Below are 23148 nucleotides of genomic sequence, written 5' to 3'. Positions count from 1 at the left end.
GACTAAAAAAAAAAAAAAAAAAAAAAAAGCAGACTAGATCATGGAAACAGCTCAGCAGTTAAGAGTACTTGCTGCTCTTCCGAAGGACCAGAGTGTAGTTTCTACCACTTACACCTAGCCACTCGACCACCTGTTAATGCTAGCTCCAAAGACCTCTGTATATATGGGCACACATGTAGTACACATATATACACACATAAACAATAAAAACAAATCCAAAAAGCTAGATTGTTAAAGGAATTGAAAATAACATCCTACAGCTTAGTTTTTCTTGAGCTCAATCCAGTGGTCGACTGGAGGGTGGTAGGACGCAGTCTGGAAGCCAAGAGGGGTACAATGAGGTGATGGACAGATGAAAGCGGGACTTGTCTGTAGTGTGCTTTCTTCCTGACAAAGCCTGGAACAGCTTCCTGGTGAGTCCTTGTTTGCCAGTGTTCTGCTGCTTTCTGAACTGACAGAGATGCCATATGTACATGCTGTCATTCTACATATGCTAAGGGAATGAAGAATTATTCTTCAAACCCCCTTCAAATCTAAGAAAACAAGCATATCCAATTTTTAAAATCTAATTATTTTATCTATTTATCTGTGTATATGTTATACCTATGTGGTACACATGGAAGTGTGTGGGGGTGATATATGCCAGTGCACACATGCAGAGGCCAGAGGAGGACATCAGTGCCTTGTTCTTTTGCTTTCTGTTGAGAATCTCTTAAGACAGCATCTTTCACTGTATGCTGGTAGCTAGCAAGGCCCCTTGATGCTCCTGTTTCTGACGCTTAGGGTCTCATGTGGGTATATTACCTACTGAGCCATAATTTATCTCCTTCATTGGCATCTTATCCACCCAACCATATGCAACTACCACAGGCTAGGCTCTGTTGAGAGAAACTAGAAATACAAACACAAAGACAATGGTTTGACTTCTCTAACCATCTAGAATGTCCAGCAAAAAACCAAGTGTGACTCTGTGTGTGTGTGTGTGTGTGTGTGTGTGTGTGTGTGTGTGTGTGTGAGAGAGAGAGAGAGAGAGAGAGAGAGAGAGAGAGAGAGAGAGAGAGAGAGAGAGGACAAGAGAGACTGGCCATTACTGAGAAACAAGGATGAGAGAAAGAAACTATCCAATCAATATCCTGTCTGAAGGTCTGGAGTCCTATGATACAAAGATTATCAACCCACAGAAGACAACTCCAGCAGTCCTATCCAAGGGCCTGTCTGAGTCAAGACTGACCCAGAACTAGGAGATCAGCTTTTGAAGGTTCTAGGAAAGCTTTCTCTTCTCACAGTAGGATTCACATGGGTCTCAACAGCACTTAGATGCATTTGGATCCAGCCAGCAAACCCTAGGGAGTGATCTACAGATACTCTTAACCAGAAGTATGATACACATACAGGTACTGACTTTGGATGTTCTATTACTTCCTCTTCAGGTACTCTTAACAAAAGCCACATTCCTTTGTTTGTCATGGTGCCCTGAAATGGCAAAGCTGTTCAACCTGTGTTGTGGCTGTGTTTCGTTGCTCTGAAACAATTATATCCTAATAAAGATGTTATTTTTATTTTTGAAAGTCATAGTCAGGGATTAATGTCACTGTCCTCACCAAACAGTCCTGAGCAAGCTTACAAGGTCCCAGAAACACAGGATTCCCCTCTCTGAAGTGGCTTCATCGAAATACACATTTTTCTCTTGTGGCTCAGAGGTTAAGAGCATTGGTTGCTCTTCCAGAGGACTGGGGTTCAATTCCCAGCACCCACATGGCAGTTCTCAACTGTCTGTAACTCTAGTTCCAACAGATCTGGCACCTTCACACAGATAAACATGCAGGCAAAACACCAATGCACATGAAATTTTAAAAAAATGAAAAAGAAAGAAAACTCACCTGTAAAGAGTAACATTAGTACATGGGTGCCCTGAACATGACTTGTGTCTCTGGTCCATAGGAGGAACAGGTGTGTGTGTGGGGTGCTCAGCATACACACTGAGAGTTGCTGGGTTTGCCCCTCATTCACAGTCAGACATACTCAGTGTCCACTAAGCATGTTCTCTATCCTGCTCTCAGCTCCTCTTTCTCCATCTACACGGATCATAAACCACAAGGCACACTGCTGGCTGTTATAAAGACTCAAGGACATTTCTTCCTTCGGTCTTGCAGTCTGGCTCTATTTCCAAAACGTAGTGAAATGATGCTTGAAATAGAAGTCACAGAAATGCAGCCCTCAGCAGGGCGTCTAGATCACCTGAGACAACCTCAAAGGTAGCATATGTTGCTCTCACACACCAGATAGGAGCATTTGCTCCCAAAATGTCACCCCCTCTGCATTCAAAGTCAGATCACAGTTGCCTTCAGGAGACATCCTGACATTTCCTCAGCTACAGACATCAAGGAACCACCACAGAGATCAGCAAGTTAAACAGAACATTCCTTAATGCTCTGTGCACAAAGGCAGAAAACACAAGGAATAAAAATGTAGGGTTGCAACATTTTCATCCCTAACAAGTCTTTTGTTTTTGCCCTGTTGTAAAGACGATGTCTGTCAAAATACAAAGCAAAGTCAAACAAACTGCAAAATTTTAAAAAGTCATTCATTTAGCCATTTCAGGTAGACTATTCATGCATTAAAAATTCTAGTTTGTTAGGTTATAAAAGCTGTCACTACAGTCACATTTCTATCTTCACCTCAGGTAAATGCATTTACTTTGAGAGCTACAGAAAACACTAAGGGCTCGGGCTGCTGCTCAGCTGGTAGAGGGTTGGCCTCACATGCACAAAGCCCTGGGCTTGACCCCCACACTGCATAAAGTGGGTGCAGGCAGAGGCACAGGATCAGGAGTTCAAGGTCATCCTCAGCGACACAAGTTTGAAGTTCCCCTAAAACACATGAGACCCTGTCTTAAATCAAACCAAACCCCACAGCAAACAACCAGAACAATGAAAACTAAAGCACGGCTCATGGTTGGCAGCATCTGGCCGAACAAAGTCAACTATGCGAGCGTTTCCAAAACCCTAGTTCACTGGACACACCTCCAGACACAGCGGTTTCAGACTTGCTGTAGCTTTTGAGTGAAATTTAAAAATTATTCTTGCTCTCAGTCTATGAGAATGTAAACATGAATTATTTAAAACAACAACAACAACAACAACAACAACAACAACAACAACAACAACAGCCACCTATCAAGAAATATCTTCCAAATGTTCTGAGTGTTGTTCAGCCAAGTTCAGACCTTCTGTAAGAGTAAGCTATATCTCCACGGAGTTATGTTGTAGGACTTTCCCTCCTCATGTACCAGTAAGCCACGTCTGTAGGGGCAGGGGTTGGGGGTGGTTGATGTAGAACCCCCCGCTCCAGTTATTAACCTCACCTCTGCAGCCTGGGCAAGAGTGAGCTCATGGTATAGAGACTTCTCCCCTTCAGAGGACATGTCCTTGTCGTGCTCCTGGATTCCGTTCCTTGAAAGAAACAAACAAGCCTCATGAGATGTGACTCCAACATGGCTGAGGTCACCAGAATAGGTATCATCAGGAGTGTCCCCACAGCTCATGTGCTGAATGCTTTGCCACCAGCTGCTGCAGCTCTTTGGGGAAATTCTGAACCCTCTCAGGCCAGCCTTGAGGAGCAGCTCTCTGTAGACACACCCTTGAAGATTGTGTTTCTGCTCCTGCCCAGTATTTCATCCCTACTCCCTCCCCGACGGCCCTCCTCCTCCTCCTTTCTCTCCCTCACTCTTTCCTTTCTTCTTCCTCACCCACCTGCTTCCAGTCTGCCATGAGGTGAGAGTAACTTCAGCCACAGTGTCAACAGTACAGTCCCATCACCATGACATTCTGCTGCTGCCAGTCCAGAACCAACAGACAAAGGACCATGAGCTGAACTCTTAAATTATGCGACAAAAATAAGTCCTTCGCCCATCAACAAAAAAATCACATGTTACAGAGGTGAGAAACAATCTCTACCCTGCACGAGCTACAGACTAGTGTAGCCACAACCAAGCATGTCACACTTGGAAAGGAGAAAGGAAGACAGGAGGGAGGGAGGGAGGAACGAGAGTGGGAAGAAGAATAGAAAGAAAGGAAAGAAAAAAGAAAGGAAGTGAGGAGGAAAGGAAGGAAGGAAGGGAGGGGGGAGGAAGAAAGGAAGGAAGGAAGGAAAATTTGGAACAAGTTAAAAAAAAAACAAACCCAAGAATGTTTCTGTTAAATGAAAATTCTACCAGAAATCTAGATTTCTGTCCCCTCAAGTGCCCTGCCCCAGATCAGGAGCTATGGGTACATGTGTGCAGTCTTGACATAACAACCAGCTAGAGCTTGGCTGAGCACCCCTGCCAGTCCTAGCTGAGAAGTATGCTTGTCTTATTGCTGCAGGTGTGTGTGTGTGTGTGTGTGTGTGTGTGTGTGTGTGTGTGTGTGTGCACATTCTATGGTTTCACTAGCTCCTGTGGGGCCTGAACTACTACTAAATTACTCCTTCTCACACAAAAAACCCGATTCTCCTGAGAGGAGTATGTAGCCAGGAAAGAGGGAAGGACAGTGCACCATGCTCACACCCAGGACATGTGCAGACAGAGACTCACTCTAGATGATAAGGTTCATGAGATCAATGGACTCAGGCCCCTTCTAGAAAGAGGCCACAGAGTTACCTGCACTCTGATCTCCATATTGAGATAGAGGATGCAGAAGTCGGCACTAGGACCCAACCCTGATGACACTCAGATCTCAGACTTCCAGGCTCTGGAACCACTGGAAGAAAACACCCAGCCCTTGGGTGTTTTGCTGAATTGGCCCCACCCAACTGAGACAGGGGGGGGGGTCTTAGAAACTCTCACAGAGTCCTGATGGAGAGAGGTACAGGCAACATGCAAGGCAGTGATGGGCATAGGCACACGAAACCCTGCTGGTAGATCAGTGGACCAGCCACCTAGAGTGGAGGCTCAGAAGGAACATTGAGAGTGTCTCTCTACTCACACAATGACTTTGTGCTGCAAGAGCTGTAACTCCTGGCCCAGGTTGTTCTTATCTTCTCGTAAATTCTGGAACCACATGTACACATGAGTCTGAATAGATCAAACTAGAGAAAGACTCAGATAGCAAGCCACATTGTGAGGTTGTATCATACCTCTATAATGCTTCTGTATTCCATGATGGTTGACTCAAGTTCTTCTATGCATAAATCCTTCTGGAAGGAAGAATGGATTAATAGCCCCCAAAAAGCAATAGGCCCAATAAATCATATTTATTATAGCACAAGTGTGAACCACAGTAGGACTATAGATTCCCAACTAAGGGATCTTTTTATCAATCTCACAATTTGACAGCTGAAAAAGTCATTGTGATTAAAAATACATGAGGAACTTGGGTATGGTGGCACACACCTTTAATCCCAGCACTTAGGAGGTAGATGAGGGTGAAATCTGTGAGTTCTGGGGCAGTCTAAATATTTATATTTAGATACACACACACACACACACACACACACACACACACACACACACACACACCACTGCACCACTGTTTGGAACAAAGACCAGCAGGTATGAGCAATGAGAGGCTGGTCATAGTGTCATCCCACAACTGATAATGTGAGGCAGATGCCCTGTCACTGTCTAATGAAAGCAGAGTAGGGTTGCAGAATAGCAGAAAGACCAGGGCCTAGGGTAGCCAAGAGGGGGGGCACAGTCACACCATCACTAGAGCCAGGGACACTCTCAACACAGAGACTGAGATAATATAGTGCTCAGTACCCCAGAGTCAGGAGTGCTCCACATCTCCTTTGAAGATTTCTAGTATGAGGGGAAAGTGGAGAATATTTCTCTCTCTTCCTTCTGTCTTCCACTGCAAGTATTCAATTCATTTACAAAGTGTTCTCCCTGGGTCTCTGAAAGCCACTGAAAGCACCATTTCTAAAGCCAGAGCCATTTGTTACCAAGGGGGCTATGGTCACAGGTTGTGAGGATAAGTTTCTACCTTTATAACTAACAATTAGCCAAATAGGGTAGCAAAACATTGGGGACATGTTCTTTGTCATCTCTAAGGTGAAGGGCGGCACATTGGTTTGCATTGCTGTAACCAAAATAGTGTCAGCAGTAGCTAACAGCTAACTCTACCAGAACTCAGAGTTTAGTAGAGTTATTCCAAGTACAAGACAACCTGTTTCTCTACTCAAAAAACTTTCCCCTCAAATGCACAAAGAACCACTGTATGCCATGCTAACAGCATCAAATCTTTGAATAAGGGTCAAGTTATGCAAGTTACCATTTCCTTCAGGGTTTGGACAGAGCCAGCCAATCCTGGAAGGTCCCCAGTCTTGGGGAGAGGACCTACCTTTTGCAAGCTTGCATCTTTAGTAAGTAGCATGTCCTCATACATGTGCTGCTGCATCTGGAAAGACAATTGGGTGAAGCGGTAGGATGTGGCTTTTAAAAAAAAAAAAAGCACACTGTCCTTAAGAGGATTCCACCAGGAGGGGCAGGCTTTCCCACCACCACCACACATATATGCATCATTTAAAATAAAATAACTTTTCGGCTTCAGTGGCAGAAACAAGATGACGATGCAGACATCATTGTTTGAAAAATGTTACAATGAGACTCACTGATTAAGGATCTAAAGTCTGCCTCCTACAGAAGTCCACTGATAGGAGTCAGGGCTACCCCACCAGTGGGAGTCAGGGCTACCCCACCAGTGGTGGTCAGTCAGGGCTACCCCACCAGTGGGAGTCAGGGCTACCCCATCAGTGGCAGTCAGGGCTACCCCACCAGTGGCAGTCAGGGCTACCCCACCAGTGGTAGTCAGGGCTACCCCATCAGTGGCAGTCAGGGCTACCCCACCAGTGGTAGTCAGGGCTACCCCACCAGTGGCAGTCAGGGCTACCCCATCAGTGGCAGTCAGGGCTACCCCATCAATGGTAGTCAAGGCCACTCTGTCAGAGCAAGACCTGGTACAGCTGGACTGCTAAGATGAAGGGATGGAACGGGACCAGGAGAACAAGGCTCCTTAGCACTGTCTATCACAGACAAACAGATTCCGTGAAGGGGCAAGGCCTCAACCCAAGAGGGCAGTGGCTGCAGCATCTGGCTCATCTTGAGGATTTCAGCGTTTGGTCATAAGGTAAATGTTCTGGTCTCAAAAATTAAAGATTAAAAATAAGTACTATGATCATATTTTTAAGGGAAAAGGAATGGCACTATTCTAAAATGGTAAGTTACAAATATTGTCAAGGATACAGAAAAATCTAGCCCTCCTAAAGTGCTGGTAGTGGACAGCCAGTAGAACAGGTGCTCTGGAAAAAGGGACGTTCCTCGAAATGTCAGACTCAGAATGACCACATGAACCAGTGATCTGCTCTTACAATAAAACCAAGAGAAATGGAAACATAGTCACATGAAAACTTGTACACAAACACTTTCGGCCATATTACTCTAAGCGTCAAGAAATAGAGCCAGTTCACATGGCTGTCAACTGAAGTAGACAGGATGCAACATTTGTATTCAACAGAATAATATTCATCAAAAAAGTACTAGAATATGATATAATGTGCATAAATGTTTTGAACATCACAAACAAAGCCAGTCATGAAAGACCTTACGATTCCATGTACAAATCACATATGTCAAGAATCCAGAGTAGGTAAGTACAGAATGAACAGGAAATTGACTAATAGTTGCTTGGAACTATAGTAACAAAAAGAGTTCTCTTCTGGAGATGTGAAGAGAATTTAACTTCAGTCTCAGGGAGAGTTCCCAGCTGTGTGAATATAGCAAAGCCCAATGACTTCCATCACACGAGAAGATAACTTCACAGCAGCTGAACTACATGTCCCTAAATTCTCTCATTCCAGAACACAGAGTGAGAGAGATTCCCTTGTCTGGGATTCGGACATTTTGAAGCACCTACATTTCAGAATTGGGAGCTGTGGCTGTGGTGGTGTGTGTTGCACACTCCTAGAATATCGATTTGACTCAAGAAAATGGCTGAGGGCATTGGGAGGTACTTACTTGACATTCTTTCTTGGTTTCAGATACTTCCTCAATCTTCTTTTCCAGAGAGTTTATGTCCATGACATTCTTAGTATTCTAGTATAAAAGACAGTGTTTTTTAGATTTAAGCCCCAACAAAAACAAACACAAAACACAAAAACCCAAATTCCAAAAGTGAGCCTGACATTGCAGGTTCCGTCCCAGCAGCTCATATGGCTGAAGGAAAGAACTGTCTAAAATCTCACTTTTTGTCATGGGTACTTGAAGTAAAAACATATTTCTGTTTAGATAGGGAGATCCTATCTATAATTCATCACCTATAACTTGAAAAAATCACCCTGTAGTTTGAGGTAGAGGGACTTGGAGAATCATGCCTTTCACTCAGAATCCTGACCACATGTGGCCCCAACTTGTCTCAGCCAGTGTTTACTGGTTTTGACAAACCTCTTCTTGGAGAGCCCGAATCTTAAGAATCAGAGTCCTGATTTCTGTCTCCTGAAAAAAAAAATGTTAAAATTAAGAATTTCATGAAAATTATACAGAGTTAACCTCCAAGGCTGGTAAGCTTTTCCTTTGTTTTTATTCTGGCATTCTCTGTCATACCAGGACACTCTGGAAGTATTTTCTGTCTATCCACATACCTACCCAATCCCATCCCCACACCCACTACCCACCCACCCATCCATCCACCCACTTAACCAACCATCCATCCATCCATCCAACCATCCACCCATCCATCCACCCATCTAACCAACCATCTCTCCATTCATCCACCTAACTTCCCATCCATCCACTCACCTACCCACCAACCCATCCACCCACCCACCCACCTAACCAACCATCCATCCATCCATCCATCCAACCAATCATCTGTCCATTCATGTACCTAACCATCCATCCATCCACTCACCTACCCACAAGCACATCCACCCACCTACCTACCTAACCATCCATCCATCCATCAACCCATCTAACCAAACATCTATCCATCCATCCACTCAACCATCTATCCACCCACCCATCCATCTACCCACCTAACCAACCATCCATCCATCATCCACCCACCCCTCCAACTACCCAACCACCCATCTACCCACCCAACCATCATCCACCCACCTATCCACTAATCTACCCATTCATCCACCCAACCACTCATCCATCCACCCACTCACTCACCCACTCACACACCCACCCACCTATTCATCCATCTATTCATCCACCCATTTGAGGTCTTGCTCTATAGCCCACAATTGCTTTGAATTTGCCATCCAAACATTATCACTCTAGTACAATTTTAAGTACATGTAAAGGCAGCTGTGGTGATTTCTTGTTCCATCTCATCAAATGTCTGTGATTACTAATGAAATATGTTTAATATGTTCTTGAGATTATAAAACAGTATAAAATGCAAAGGGTTAGAATTCTGTCTCTAACACTGGACTTCTTGGTATGGGACATCAGAGGAAAGAAATGGACACTGGACACATGTTAAGCTTTTTGTCCTTCTTGTGGGTGACTGCCACCTGCATTTCATCCAGGAAGACCAGAGTGGTCCCCTCGAAGTCAAGTGTGCACATAGACAGTGACTCCCCAGGACTCTCCTGTCATCTCTTCATGAAGGGGAAAAGTAAAATACCAAGCTGTAACATTCATTATTTATGACCTTACTCAGAAAATATTAAGTTATGTAGAAATAAGGAATTGCTCAAAAGGGCTCTGTGCCTTGGTCATTCCTCAAATGTAACTCGAAGACAGGTAGCTTACTGGTAGGTCTTGTCTGCACAGTTCAGAGAGAGAAAAGGAACAGGACTTCTGATGTCACTGGAATTTAAGTTTGCTGAAATGGTACCTTTAAAACCTGATCATTAGTGCTGCTTGCTCATCTTCTCCCCTTATCAGATGCAGTAAATATTTGTCTAATTGCCTCTGTTTAAATGGCCTTGGCTCCAGCTGCCCAGAGAGCAGATCCCTGCTGCAGATGACTGAAACTGTGTATGAACTCACTTCTTTGTTTAGAAAATAAGTTGGGGTGGGGGCCTAAAAGTCCCTGCAGATGAAAACGTGTATAAGATTGCAGTGTTCTAGATAATCTACCAGAGATTCAGATGTGGCTGGTGCTCCTTGAACATTAGCAGGACTGTCACAAGCTCTGTCTCTTCTCTATCTCCCAGTGCTTTGACTGACTTTTCAGCTGGCTGAGTCCTCTTCCCACCACACCACGGTTAGGTCCCTCTCAGGGGTCTTGGGGCCTCCTCTGAAATGCTTTGCAGAGTCCCTCCTGTCACACAGGACCTGGTACCCATTAATCTCCACATCTGCTTCAAGCAGGTGATAAGCCCCAAGGCACTGCTGTTTTAGGACAGTCACAAATGGCTGACTCTAGAAAGTGAGAGTCCCCATGACTTACAGAGTGACAAGTCCGGATGACTCTCACTGGCCCCTCCCCCACAGTTAGCAAGGTCTATACAAGGACTGTGGACATCTGGTATCTGGGCAGAGGCTTAGGTAAAATGACTTTTGCTCTCAACCACTGCCTGGCTCATCTCCTGTGGCTTCAGCAAGCACTCTGAATTGACGATTCCTTTTTTAATTCAATCGAGTATTGGTATATTTATGAATTCACCTACCAACTTTGGGAAATAATCCAGGGATTGCTACGTTTCCACAGACCAGCACATATGATTGGTTTGGTTTTTGAGACAGGGTCTCATTTAGTCCAGGCTGGCTTTGAACTCACTAAATAGTTGAGGGTGACCTTGAACCACTCACCTGCCAATCTCCACCTCCTAAGTACTGGGATTATAGGCATGAGTCAACATCTGGCTAAGAATTTTAATCTTGGAGAGAAAAACAACTTTTTAAAAGTTTTTTTTTTTCTCTCTCACATGTATTTGTATGCCTGTATGCTAGTGTGTGTGTGTGTGTGTGTGTGTGTGTGTGTGTGTGTGTGTGTATGCATGTGTACACTTGCAAGAACACAAGGTGCTGGGAATGGACCCAGGGTTTTGCATGCAGGCAAGTGCTCTGTCCCTAAGCCCAGCCCCAGCCCTCTGTACTCGGACTTCAGAGCCACATGTTCTGCGTGAGAATCTTGCCCCATCTGATGACTTACTAACTGCTTGTTCTGGGCCACAGCCATGGTCTTCTGCTCTTCTGACACAGCCATGGTAACCTTCAGGTCCTCCAGCTCTTCCTTCAAAAGACTGCCTCTCCTGACAGCTTGCTGGGCACTGTGACGGGTTAGGGCGGCAGTGAGCAACCTCAAGTTAACCGTCAGGGTTCAAAGGCAAGCCAGGACTATTTCTGGACCCAAGCTGAAAACCACAAAAGTCCTAAACTGGGTGCCCAAGATAGTAAAAATACCACATGCACCTGATTCAGGGGCTTAGAAAACAGAATTGGAGGGAGTGTGTCAGGGGAGGAAATGGGAAAGGAGACACAAAGTCCTACATCTCAAGATCTAGAGGAGGGGGGGAGAGAGAGAGAGAGAGAGAGAGAGAGAGAGAGAGAGAGAGAGAAGGAGAAGGAGAGAGAGATATCAAAATGCAAAATGGTGGGGGCTGTATTTAGGAGTTTGGGGAGGAATGATGAGTGGATATGATCAAAATACACTGTATGGGTGTATGAAAATCTCAAAGGTAAAAATACGGTATTAAAATATGTTTTTTTATTTAAAGAAATTAGAATCTCAGGACAATGAAATGGCCCAGAAGGTACAAGCACATCCCTGTGCACACGCATCATGCCCATGGGAGTACATATACACACAATGATAATTTTTTTCACAATGGTTCTCAACCTTCCTAATGCTGCAACCCTTTAATACAGTTCCTCACGTGGTGGTGGCCTCCAACCATAAAATTATATTGTTGCTACTTCATAGCTGTAGCTTTGTAAATATCTGATGTGTAGGATATCTGATATGTGACCCCTGTGAAAGGGTCATTCGACCCACAGGTTGAGAACAGCTGAATTAGAGTCTCCTGAAAGCCAATCATTGCTTGGATGACACGCTCCTTTCCCACTACTGAATTATGTGATTTAGTCAATGTGATCTTCCAGATATTTAACTAATCCCTATATGGGGAGGAGAGAGGGAGGGAAGAGGGAGGGAAGAGGGAGGGGAGAGGGAGGGGAGAGGGAGGGGAGAGGGAGGGGAGAGGGAGGAGAGAGAGAGAGGGAGGGCAGAGGGAGGAGAGAGGGAGGGGAGAGGGAGGGAAGTGGGAGGAGAGAGGGCTGGAACTCAATCTCCAGGCAGGTCAGTTCACAACCATCTGCAACTCCAGTTTCAGGGGACCTGATGACCTCTCCTGGCCTCTTTGAGCACTGCATGCACACGACGTGTGTGTGTGTGTGTGTGTGTGTGTGTGTGTGTGTGTGTGTGTGTGTGTGTCTCACATTTAATATTACTATTAAAGAAATAAAAGAAAAATGGTATTAAATATTAATATTAAATATGAAAAATGAGAATCTGTAGCTAGACCCCATTCTAATCTAACCCAGGACACTGCCCTTGTAGTCCTAGTACTTGGACCCGGCTCCCACACTGGGGATGCAGGCTCCATACAAAGTTCATTACTCCTTGCCTGGTGACAGTTTTCTGTGGTCTGTGCTTACTGTGTGGGGTACCCTGCCTGAGGGTCTGTGATTCTTTCATCCTTTTTTTTCATTAAAGCTACAGCTTCCCCTCTCTCTAGGACACAGGTCGGCCCCTAGGGGGCACATTTCAGACAACAGTCTTCTGTCCAGCCGCCAGCGTTTTCAGCGTGGACTTAGCACAGAGCAGGGATTCACCTGACATTTGGCCTGCCTTTCTAGACCCCAGACACACCCATCTTAGGCAAGACTGTCTTGTGTGAGGCAGAGATCACCACCACTAGAAAAGGACACGTGAGTATTTGTGGTAGGAATGTAAGGTGGCTCACTTCCTGCTAACTGCAGGTTCCCCTGCGATGCAGACATCCAACTGCTGGGCCTACACCCAGAAGAACTGAGAACACTTAAAATTTTTGGTGCCCAGCTGCGGTGGTGGTGTACTCCTTTAATCCCAGCACTCGGGAGGCAGAGGCAGGTGGATCTCTGTGAGTTCGAGGCCAGCCTGGTCTACAGAGTGAGATCCAGGAAATGTGCAAAGCTACACAGAGAAACCCTGTCTCGAAAAAAATAAAATAAAAACCATTAAACAAATGTCCATTACTGTATTACTCATACTAAACAAGAAGCATAAATAACCTGAAAGTCCATTATTGAAGGAAGGTTAAAGGGGATGCAGTACATCCAAACAGTGGAATAATATTCAGCCAAAAAAGGAATTAAGTATATCTGCTATAATATGGCCAAACCTTAAAACATGGTGCTCAATGAATGAAGCCAGGCTCAGAAGACCACGTACTGCTATAAATCCACTCACATGAAATGTAGGAGCTCACAGAAGTTTCCTGTAAGACCCGAGTTTGCCTGACACAGCAGAGCCACATAAGGGGCTGATTTGACACAGGCAAGGTTGCCAGGTGGTTGGGAGGGGCTGCACTTGGCCGTGCCTGGGGGGAGGTCCTTTGTCCCCCCCCCCCCCAGGCATTCTTTAAAGGCCCTTTGGCAGAGACTGTCGGACCCGATGGATGAGGATCCAGTCCTCCCAAGACTATTCTGTTTCTGTCAGTCTCTCCAGCTATATTTCTATCTAATATTTCCTGTTGCTCCCACTCAAGAGTACCCTGGGGAAAAGTGGGGGTGAGATGGCCCCACACAATGAAATATGCAAAATGTTAGTGGCTGCCAGGGACTGTGGGGGGGACAGAACAAGAGGGGGGCAGGAAAAGAGGGGGGACAGAATAAGAGGGGGGACAGGACAAGAACAGGGGGACAGGACAAGGGGTCCCTGCTGAAGACATGGAGTTTCTGCTGGCATGATGGGAATGAGTTAGGTAACGACCTGCACAACCTTGTCCATACAAATGGCCTGGGTTTAGAGACTCCACAAATGTGGACTTCAGGTGATGTAAATCATACGTAGCTAAAGGGTTTATGAAACAGCAAAACTGAATCCCAGGATGCCCTGGGACACAGAGGCTCACGTTTTCATCTGAAGGTGTAGGCTGGTGCAGTCCTCTGCCAGCTGCCTGTTGGCTTCTTCCATGGCTTCTAATGCCAGTTTACATGTCCTGTTCTCCTCTTCCAGTTTTTGCTTGTTGGAGAGCAGGTCCGCAACACACGCGATCAAGTCAGACATGTCCCTGGAAGTGAGAGGAGGCATGTGGGTGGTCTACAGTGCCTCCATCCCTTCTAAGTGAAGCCAGGCAAAGGGTTAGCCCAGACTGGGATAAATGGTCGTGACTTTTATCCTTCTCCCTCCCCAATACCATAAACATGGTTCACATACACAATGAGTATCTGCCACCATAGCCTTGAGACTCTCCTCGCCAGGTGTGGAGGCAGGAGGATAAGGAGGCTAAAGTCATCCTCAGCTAGATATACACTCAGATTCACTCCAGCCTGGGTTGCATAAGACCCAAATCCATCTATATATATTTGTGTGTATACATATTACACACATGCATGTGCCTGTGTATATAGAGACACATATGGTATCTCCCAAAGAATTATTTTATTTTGAACAGAAGTTGTCACATGTAACCCCAGATGTCCACAGTGGAGATATTTTTCATGACCAAGTAAATAGCTAATTTAGATTACCAATCTTACACTAATTTCTGTTCCCGGTGAAACCGGTTCTAACACAGAAGGTGAAGAGTTAAACAGTTAAAGCTATCTATGTTAATTCTTCCACAAACACATAGCAGCACATGATCAATAACGTGGGCTGCGAAATAATCAGGAAAGGACAAGAAGGAAGTAGAGGTGTCTAAAAGGCAGCAGAGGACCCCAGGACAGACCTCAAAGCCAGACAGGGGATCTGGGATGCCTGGGATCATCTTAGCTGCAAGGCAGGAGAGAGGTTTATGAAGGACTCACTTCCTCCATGCCCGGAAACCCTGGAGCAGCTCACAGCTTGGCCCATCTAGTCTCACATCTTCCTGTGGTTCAAACACAGAATCATCCCAGCCACCACTCCATCCACTCCTTGTTCCTTCCCTGAAGCCAAAAGGCAAAGTCAGTGAGTCCAGACCTTGCAGACCAAAGTCCAGTTCAGGGTTTTTTTTTTTTTGGTTTTTTTTCGAGACAGGGTTTCTCTGTGTAGCTTTGCACCTTTCCTGGAACTCACTTTGGAGACCAGCTGGCCTCGAACTCACAGAGATCCGCCTGCCTCTGCCTCCCGAGTGCTGGGTTTAAAGGTGTGCGCCACCACTGGCCCAGTTCAGTTTTTCAAGTGTGCTCTGTTCATTCCCATTTGAGTTTTAAAGCAACTGCGGGCTGGGAGATGGCTCAGTGGAGAGTGTGCTTGTCCAGTGAGCATAAGGACTGAGGTCAGGCTGAAGCCATGTGATGTGGTGGCCACCTGGAATCCCTGTGCTCAGGACACAGAGACAGGAGGATGACCAGCGCAAGCTGCAGGTAGATTACTTGGAATCATTGAGGTCTGTACCAGGCATTTTTCTTTTGGGCCACCAACCAGCCCCCAAATCATGACACAAAGACTTATTAGTTTTGAATGCTTGGCCTAGCTTAGGCAGGTTTCTGGCTAGCTCTTTTGACTTAAATTAACCTGTTCATCTACCTTTTACCTCAGGGCTCTTTACCCTTTCTCACTTTCTTGCTGTCTGTATGTCTGGCTGGCTGACAGCTGCCTGGCTTCTAGCCCTGGGCATCTCCCTTCTCCTCTCCCCCTTCTCTCGTCTTTCCTCTTCTCTTGAACCTAGATCTCTCCATTTATTCTCTCTGCCTGACAGCCTGGCCAATCCCTCTGCCTAGCTATTGACTGTTCAGCTCTTTATTAGTCCAATCGGGTGCCTTAGGCAGGCAAGATGAAACAGATGCAACACGTCTTTACATCATTAAACACACATCCTTAAATCATTAAGCATTTGCAGCATAAACAAAAGTCACACACATTTACACAGTTAACATAATATTCTGCAGCATAAAGAAATGTAACATATCTTTCCCTAGTTAAAATAATATTCCATAGCAGAAGTCCAGGTTCAGAGAAAGACGTTATCTCAATAAATAAAGTGGAAAGTGGAAGAAAACATGAAACATCAACTGTGGACCTACATACACACACACACACACACACACACACACACCTACACATATATACACCTACATACACACACCTACACACACTCTCACATGTGCGCTCACACACACATGAGCAACCTTTAACTGAATGCAGAAGCATATGTTGGCTATTTTCTTTCAATATATATTACCTGCTCAAAGATGTTGCTTCTACTGCTGCTGTTTGTTTTGTAAGAGATTCTCACAGTATATTCCATGTTGGCCTGGATCTTGCTACATAAGCCAGACAGGCCTTGAAACAATATTGATCCTTCTGCCTCTGCATCCCGTTGTGATTACAGGAATCTGCCATCATACTTCAACGATATTACACATTTTTAAGGGCTTTGAATGTGTTCTTAAATTGCAGTTTAAAAAGCTGAACCAGGCGGGGTGGTAGTGGCGCACGCTTTTAATCTCAGCACTCAGGAGGCAGATCCAGATGGATCTTCGTGAATTTGAGGCCAGCCTGATCTACAGGGCAAGATCCAGGATAGGCACCAAAACTACAAAGAGAGACCCTTTCTTGAAAAAATAAAAAATAAAAAATAAATAAGTGAATAACGCTGAACCAGCTTGCTGTCCTGCCAGTCTGGTCAATTGTCTATCTCAGCACTGGATGAAGCCACTCCTAAATCTGTCATTGCGGTCCAGTGATGCGGTGATAGTGGGTTCCCCAAAATATTGTGCACCCTAACAAACTTATCTGGGGTCAGAAAACAGAGCAGCCACTACATACAGAGGCCAGAAAATGGTGGTACATACATGCCTTTAATCCCAGCATCCCAGAGTCATAGATCCTCTGGATCTCTGCGAGTTCAAAGCCACACTGGAAATAGCCAGACATGGTGACACACGCCTTTAATCCCAGGAAGTGATGGCAGAAAGCAGAAAGATATATAAGGTGTGAGGACCAGAAACTAGAAGCTTTTGGCTGGTTAAGCTTTTAGGCTTTTGAGCAGCACAGTTCAGCTGAGATCCATTTGGATGAGGACTCAGAGGCTTCCAGTCTGAGGAAACAGGATCAGCTGAGGAACTGGCGAGGTGAGGTGACTGTGGCTTGTTCTGCTTCTCTGATCTTCCAGCATTCACCCCAATACATGGCTCCAGGTTTGATTTTTATTAATAAGACCTTTTAAGAGTCATGCTACAGAGCTGGGCGGTGGTGGCACACACCTGTAATCCCAGCACTCGGGAGGCAGAGGCAGGTGGATCTCTATGAGTTCGAGGCCAGCCTGGTCTACAGAGCTAATCCAGGACAGGCTCCAAAGCTACAGAGAAACCCTGTCTCAAAAAACAAAAACAACAACAAAAAGAGTCATGCTACACAGTGAGCTGGCTCAGTGGGTGAAGGTGTCACCCTTTGATTTCCACAAGCATCCACACACATGCCAAGAATGCAATTTAAAACTTTAAATATCTGTATGGCAAATGGCAAAATGGTATATATGCTTTATCTCCATTTTTTTCTTTTTTCAAAATGTATTTTGTTTAGATGTGTGTTGTGTGCAGATATACATATGGGTGTGTGGACACTAAGTGTTCAGCTTTGTCATGTGTACCTTATTCATTCATAGTATCTCTCACTGACCCCAGAGCTAGGCTGGTAGCTAGCTAGACCCAGCAATCCTCCTGTCTCCACGCCATACAGTGCAAAGGTTCCAGGCCTTTTCAGCCACACTCTTCTTCTTACATGAGTGCTGGGAACTTGAGGGCAGGCCCTCATCTTGGGCAGCAAGCACCCTCACCCACCGAGTGTCTCCCCAGCCCTGTTATTTGGTTTCTCCTTACTTGTAAGATTGTGTGTTTTGTGTATTTATATCACTCCTGATGGAGGGGGGCTGTCACTGTTATCTGTACGTTTTTACCAGCCCTGTTGGCACAGAATCTAAGTTCCTGCTGGGGTTGGTGCAGGCTCTCATGGCTCTCAGGTCAGCTCAATTCCCAAAGGATGGTACCTTCCTTTAAGCTGTATTGCCCTAAACACGCTTGTCTTGTCTTGTCTGATCTTGGAGGCTAAGTAGGGTCTGACCCACTTAATACTTGGATGTGAGAACTTCCTTGTCCCCATCACAGCATATGCACATCATCAGAACCAGCTGGGAAGTGCCCTCACAGGTGCCCACCCCCTCAGCAGCCACAGTACAGAATGTACACCAGCAGAGTTCACCACAGTCCTGATGGTGACGGGGCTCAGCTATAAGGTAACATCTTTCAGGTGGTCTTGGGGAGCAAGATGGGGAAGGGCACTTACTGCATTTTCATTAGTGCAATGCATGGGGCCACTGTGATGGGTGATGTAGGCTGCCCTGGGGAGTTTCTGCTGGACCTCTGCTCACCTCCTGCTCATAGAGTGAGCTATCCACTCCTTCACGATGCCCTGGAAGGTGTCCAGGTCCACACATGGGTTTGTATTTTCAGGATCAAGCATGGTCCCTAGCTCTTCAAGGACACTGTCTTCTGAGTCTTGGCTGGTGGTTTGTCTCAGGTAAGTCATTATTTTGTTGACTCCTACTGTGCCTTAGGGGGAAGAAAGGAAAATTACTTTTGAAACACGTTGTTTTAAGACAGGTTCTCATGGATCCTGGGCCAGCCTCAAACTTTCTACATAATCGAGGATGACCTAAGTTTCTGATCCTTCTGCCTGCACCTCTTGAATGGTGGGACTACAGTGTGTGTGACCACACCTATTTATGTGATGCTGGGGACTGAACCTAGGGTTGTGTGTCCCAGGCAACAGAGCTGCATTCTGAGTTTAGAAGACATTTTTGATTCAATTTTATGTACTTTACATGTGTAAATTGGTGCACGTGTGTGCGTGTAGAGGTCAAAGGACAGCTTGTAAGATCCAGTTCTCTCTTTTCATCCACTATGTGGGTTCTGGGGATGGAAGTCAGGCTGCCAGGCTTGGTGGTAAGCACCTTTACTCACTGAGCCATCTCACTGGCCTGAAACATGCAGTTTTGATGGAAGAGCTGCTGATGCTTCTAAAAATAATCCCTATAACCCTTGCCGTCCTGCCAAGCTGGCACGAGGCGGGCTTGGGCTGGAGTTCTCTCAACTTGGTAGAAAGAACACATGGAACCCTGCAAACTGACCTCTGACCTCCATGTGCACATGCTCATGCACACACACAATGCAGATAACTAAATGTAATAAAAATTTCAAATAATAAAATCAATTAACTTGTGGACATGTGTACTGAAATATTTCTGGGTGCAAAGTGCTATCTGAGAATTAGCCCAAAAGAGAAAATGGGGAGTTAGAAATGAGACCTTGTTGGTTACAACACACACATATGGAGGGTTTTAAGATCATATCACATTCATTTGCTTATGTGAGGGAGAAAGAGCATTGTGCAGTGTGGCAGGCCTGTGGAGGTCAGAGAAAATCTTTCAGAGGGCTTTTCCTCTTCCATGTGTGGGTCCTAAGTTGGGTGGTAAGGCTTGGACGATGAGGCCTTTGTGTGTTGGGCCACCTCCCTGGCCAGTGTGAGGCTTCTTCATGTTATCCTCTTTACTCTGTATATTATTTAAAACATGTCTTCAGTTAGAAAAAAAGCCAGAGCCACGTTGACAGAAGAAACCATGAAAAGATATATAACTAATCATTAAGAACAGTTAAGAAATTGTTTGCCAATTTTCTGCTTCTTTTTGCTTACCACGTTTACCAAAATGATTACATTTTTACAATGGACAGGAAGCATTTGCACACTAAAAATAACTGTGGAAATTTTATAAAGAACTACTCCTCCCTCCCCCCCAAAAAAACCCAGAAGTGAAAAGCTAAAAGTTTTTGAGCTAAATTTGGAGAGCAGTTTCATATACTTGAAGTATCTATTTCTTGAGGCCAGTCCTATGAAGTGTAAGTCACTCTGAGCAGTGACCAGGGAAGTCCCTAAAATAAAGAAACAGCATGTGCTAATGGCTGGGCTCACTTTCAAATGAGGTTGTGCTCACCACGTGTGAAGTCATGGGCACACAGTCCCACACAAACTGTTCCCCTTCTGAAAGAGGACCTGGCCGGTTCTCTCATACAGCTCACCTGTGTGCTTAGTGTTGCACTCATGAAAAACACCTGCCAGAAATTCTTCTCCATGAGCACTGTAGGCTCCATCTTCCTGGATACCCTCACTTTCTGTTTTCAACCCTGCAGAAAGAAAAATTGTTTTGTAATCATGATAGTTAATCTCTCACGTGGGAGTGTCAATCTGAAGAAATTTTACTTTAGTGACCATCGGCTCACAATATTGATATCGTCAACAGATCATTTTTTAAAAGTAGTTTTGGGGGCTGAGTGAAGCTCGGAGGTATAGCACCTGTTTGTATAATAAGGCAGGCCCTGGGTTCAATCCCTAGCCCCCCCCCCCCCACACACAGAAATTAAACTTAGTCATTGGATAGACTAAAACACATGCCTTTAGTCCCAGCACTCAGAAGGCAGAGGTAGGTGGAGCTCTGTGAATTAGAGGCTAGCCTGGTCTACAAAGCAAGTTCCAGGCTAGCCAGGGTTTGTATAGTGAGACCCAGTCTCAAAAGAAAATAAAGGGAGTGGGGAACACAGGAGGCGGGTCACAGCCCTGTCATGTTAAAGAGTATTGTGAAAAAACAAGTAAAATACAAAAAAATTTATTTATGTATTTCTTATGTATGAGTGCTCTGTCTGCGTGTACTCCCGGCATTACAGATGGTTGTGATCTCCCATGTGGGTGCTGGGAATTGAACTCAGGACCTCTGGAAGAGCAACCAGTGCTTTTAACCACTGAGCCATCTCTCCAGCCCTACAAAAGAAATTTTAAGAAAACAGAGAGGGATGGAGAGATGGCTTAGTGGTGAGGGCACTGGCTGTTCTTCCAGAGGACTTGGGTTCAGTCCCCAGCACCCACATGGTGGCTCACAGCCATCTGTAATTCCAGTTCCTAGGGATCTGATGCTCCTTCTTCCCTCTGTGAGCATCAGTCATGAGTGGCTCCCACACACGTGCATCCAGGTAAAACACAAACACACATTAGAAGAGAAATGTAAAGAAGAATAGAGAGGAAGCAGGAGGAGCTAGAGATGTGCCATCCTGTGGGGTTTTGCTTCTGAGTGCCTATTAACACACGAGACTGGAAACATCCTACATGGAGTTCCCCAGGTCTCAGACTGACACCTTTACCTCCTCCGTGGTCTGTTTCCTTGGCTCCTGCAATGGAGCTTGTTCGTGGGTACTGGGTTTGAACTCAAGGCCTGTAGGGATGAACCCCACCATTGACCTAAACCCCAACCAGAACCTACATTCTCTTAGGACTAGTTTGCTGTGATGCAAAAAAGTTAAAGATCTGGTTCAGGAGAACGCATGAAGATTGGGCTTGAGTGACATTTACTTCAGGCTGGTGAAGAACACCACATGGTGTGGTTGCAAATATGATTGGGAATTCGGATTTTATGTAGATGTGTATAGAATGCAGGCTTTCTTTTAAAAAGGGGAGAGAGACACACACCTCAAACAGAAAGGATAGTGAGGTGACCAGTGTTTAAGAGCACTGGCTGCTCTTACAGAGGACCCAGATTTTATTGCCTACACCCACATGGTGAGTCATAACCAGTATCCAACATCTGTTGACTCCAGTTGCAGGGGATCAAATCCTCTCTTCTGGCCTCCAAGGGCATGATACACATGTGATATATATATATACACACACATACATGGAGGAAAAGTACTCATATACAAAAAATAAACATAAAAATGTTTTAAATAGAATTGGAATGGGGGAGGGGACAATGTGAAGGTCAATATGAAACTGCTGTGACAAAAATCATGGCTTTGTATGCCAACCTAAAAATCAAAAAGTGAAAAGCCAGAGAGGGAACAGACACCTCTATTCAGATGCATGAAGTGTTTTGTTTTTTAAATTTCAGGCATACTGAAAAGCAGATGTGAAGCAAATATTTTATTTTATTTTTTGAGACAGGGTCTCTTCTTATGCAGTCCTGACTGCCCTGGAATTTACTATGTGGACCAGGCTGGCCTTGAACTCAAGAGATCCCTCCACCTCTGCCTCCCAAGTGCTGGTGTTAAAGCTGTGCACCACCACACCTGGCTAGAGCAAATATTTTAAAACGCGATTATTTACCATCCTCATTCAGAGATAATTTTCTCACCACCTGATCCCAAGGAGTGAAACATGTTGTGTTCCTCCCAGAGCTTCTAAGAAAGCCAAGGGCTGAGGTGCACAAAGAGTTCACATTGCAGCTACCATCTAAATCCTTGCTGGGGAAGCACCCCCAGCCAGACTGAGACTCCAAAGATGGAGGACGCTGGTCGCTCCATGGTCTCTGCCGTGGGCAGCTCTCAGAACTCTTCAGAACAACCAAGTCCAGGCTGTCCTGAGGAGAGCTGGGCGAGGTTCTTGAGGACATGGTTTCAGGGCGAGAAACGAGACTGTGCCTTCTCTCAGAACCTGAGAAGTGCGAGTCCAGTACAGGAACATGAGTAGCAGTCGTTTCCCCCAGCATCTCCCCAAAGGCTCTCTTGGTTTTAGACTGTGGACTGTCAGGGCTGCTGGACTTGCATTTAGCAATCTGTCGAATCGGATTCAAAATGGCCTCTCTCTTCCGAATGGCTCTGATTTTTCGACAAACACTCTCTACTGGGTTGTGACTCTTCTTGGATTCTTTCCTTGCTGAAGCCATCATTGACTTCCCATGAGTTAGTTAGAAGTGGCTAGATAGTAGGCAAGAGCAGACATGAGTTTTGAAGTTAGCGTTGTCCTAACAATGATTTTGTAGTTCGGCTGTTTATTCCCAAACTGACTTCAAAGGGACTGGATACCAGGTGTTCAACTGCTCTCAACAACTTACCATGCATTTAACATGGGCACTCAAATTATCAGGAACTGTCAACAGCCAACACATATGAAGTTCTCACCTTGAGCAGGTATATGCTATGTGGCAGCTCATCCTTAAAACAGTGCTCCAAGGGGCTGGAGACTGGGCCCAGTGGCTAAGAGTACT

At 45.3% G+C, this 23148-nt stretch overlaps 1 protein-coding gene across 1 annotated transcript; it reads right to left on the bottom strand.

The window, feature by feature from the left end:
* Window positions 1-261: 261 nt before the first annotated feature.
* LOC118580337 (inositol 1,4,5-triphosphate receptor associated 2) lies at window positions 262-22827 on the bottom strand. The gene is made up of 12 exons (XM_036181994.1): window positions 22392-22827; window positions 20198-20302; window positions 18493-18673; window positions 14050-14208; window positions 11088-11205; window positions 8420-8470; window positions 7994-8071; window positions 6321-6377; window positions 5116-5175; window positions 4965-5029; window positions 3365-3452; window positions 262-315 (listed from the first exon to the last, which is right to left on the bottom strand). The coding sequence occupies exons 1-12, from the start codon at window positions 22825-22827 to the stop codon at window positions 262-264; spliced, it is 1452 nt and encodes a 483-aa protein (XP_036037887.1).
* Window positions 22828-23148: the final 321 nt, after the last annotated feature.

This window comes from Onychomys torridus, chromosome 3 (assembly GCF_903995425.1).
Source record: "Onychomys torridus chromosome 3, mOncTor1.1, whole genome shotgun sequence".
Taxonomy (NCBI): domain Eukaryota; kingdom Metazoa; phylum Chordata; class Mammalia; order Rodentia; family Cricetidae; genus Onychomys; species Onychomys torridus.
Note: the sequence above shows the minus strand (reverse complement) of the source record. Positions and strands in the feature narration are given on the sequence as shown.

Coding starts and splice junctions, on each gene's coding strand:
- LOC118580337 (XM_036181994.1), bottom strand. CDS start 22,827: ATGGCTTCAGCAAGGAAAGAATCCAAGAAGAGTCACAACCCAGTAGAG. Junction 14,209..18,492: donor GCTCACTCTATGAGCAGGAG/GTGAGCAGAGGT, acceptor TCTCACTTCCAG/GGACATGTCTGACTTGATCG. Junction 5,030..5,115: donor AATACAGAAGCATTATAGAG/GTATGATACAAC, acceptor ATGTGGTTCCAG/AATTTACGAGAAGATAAGAA.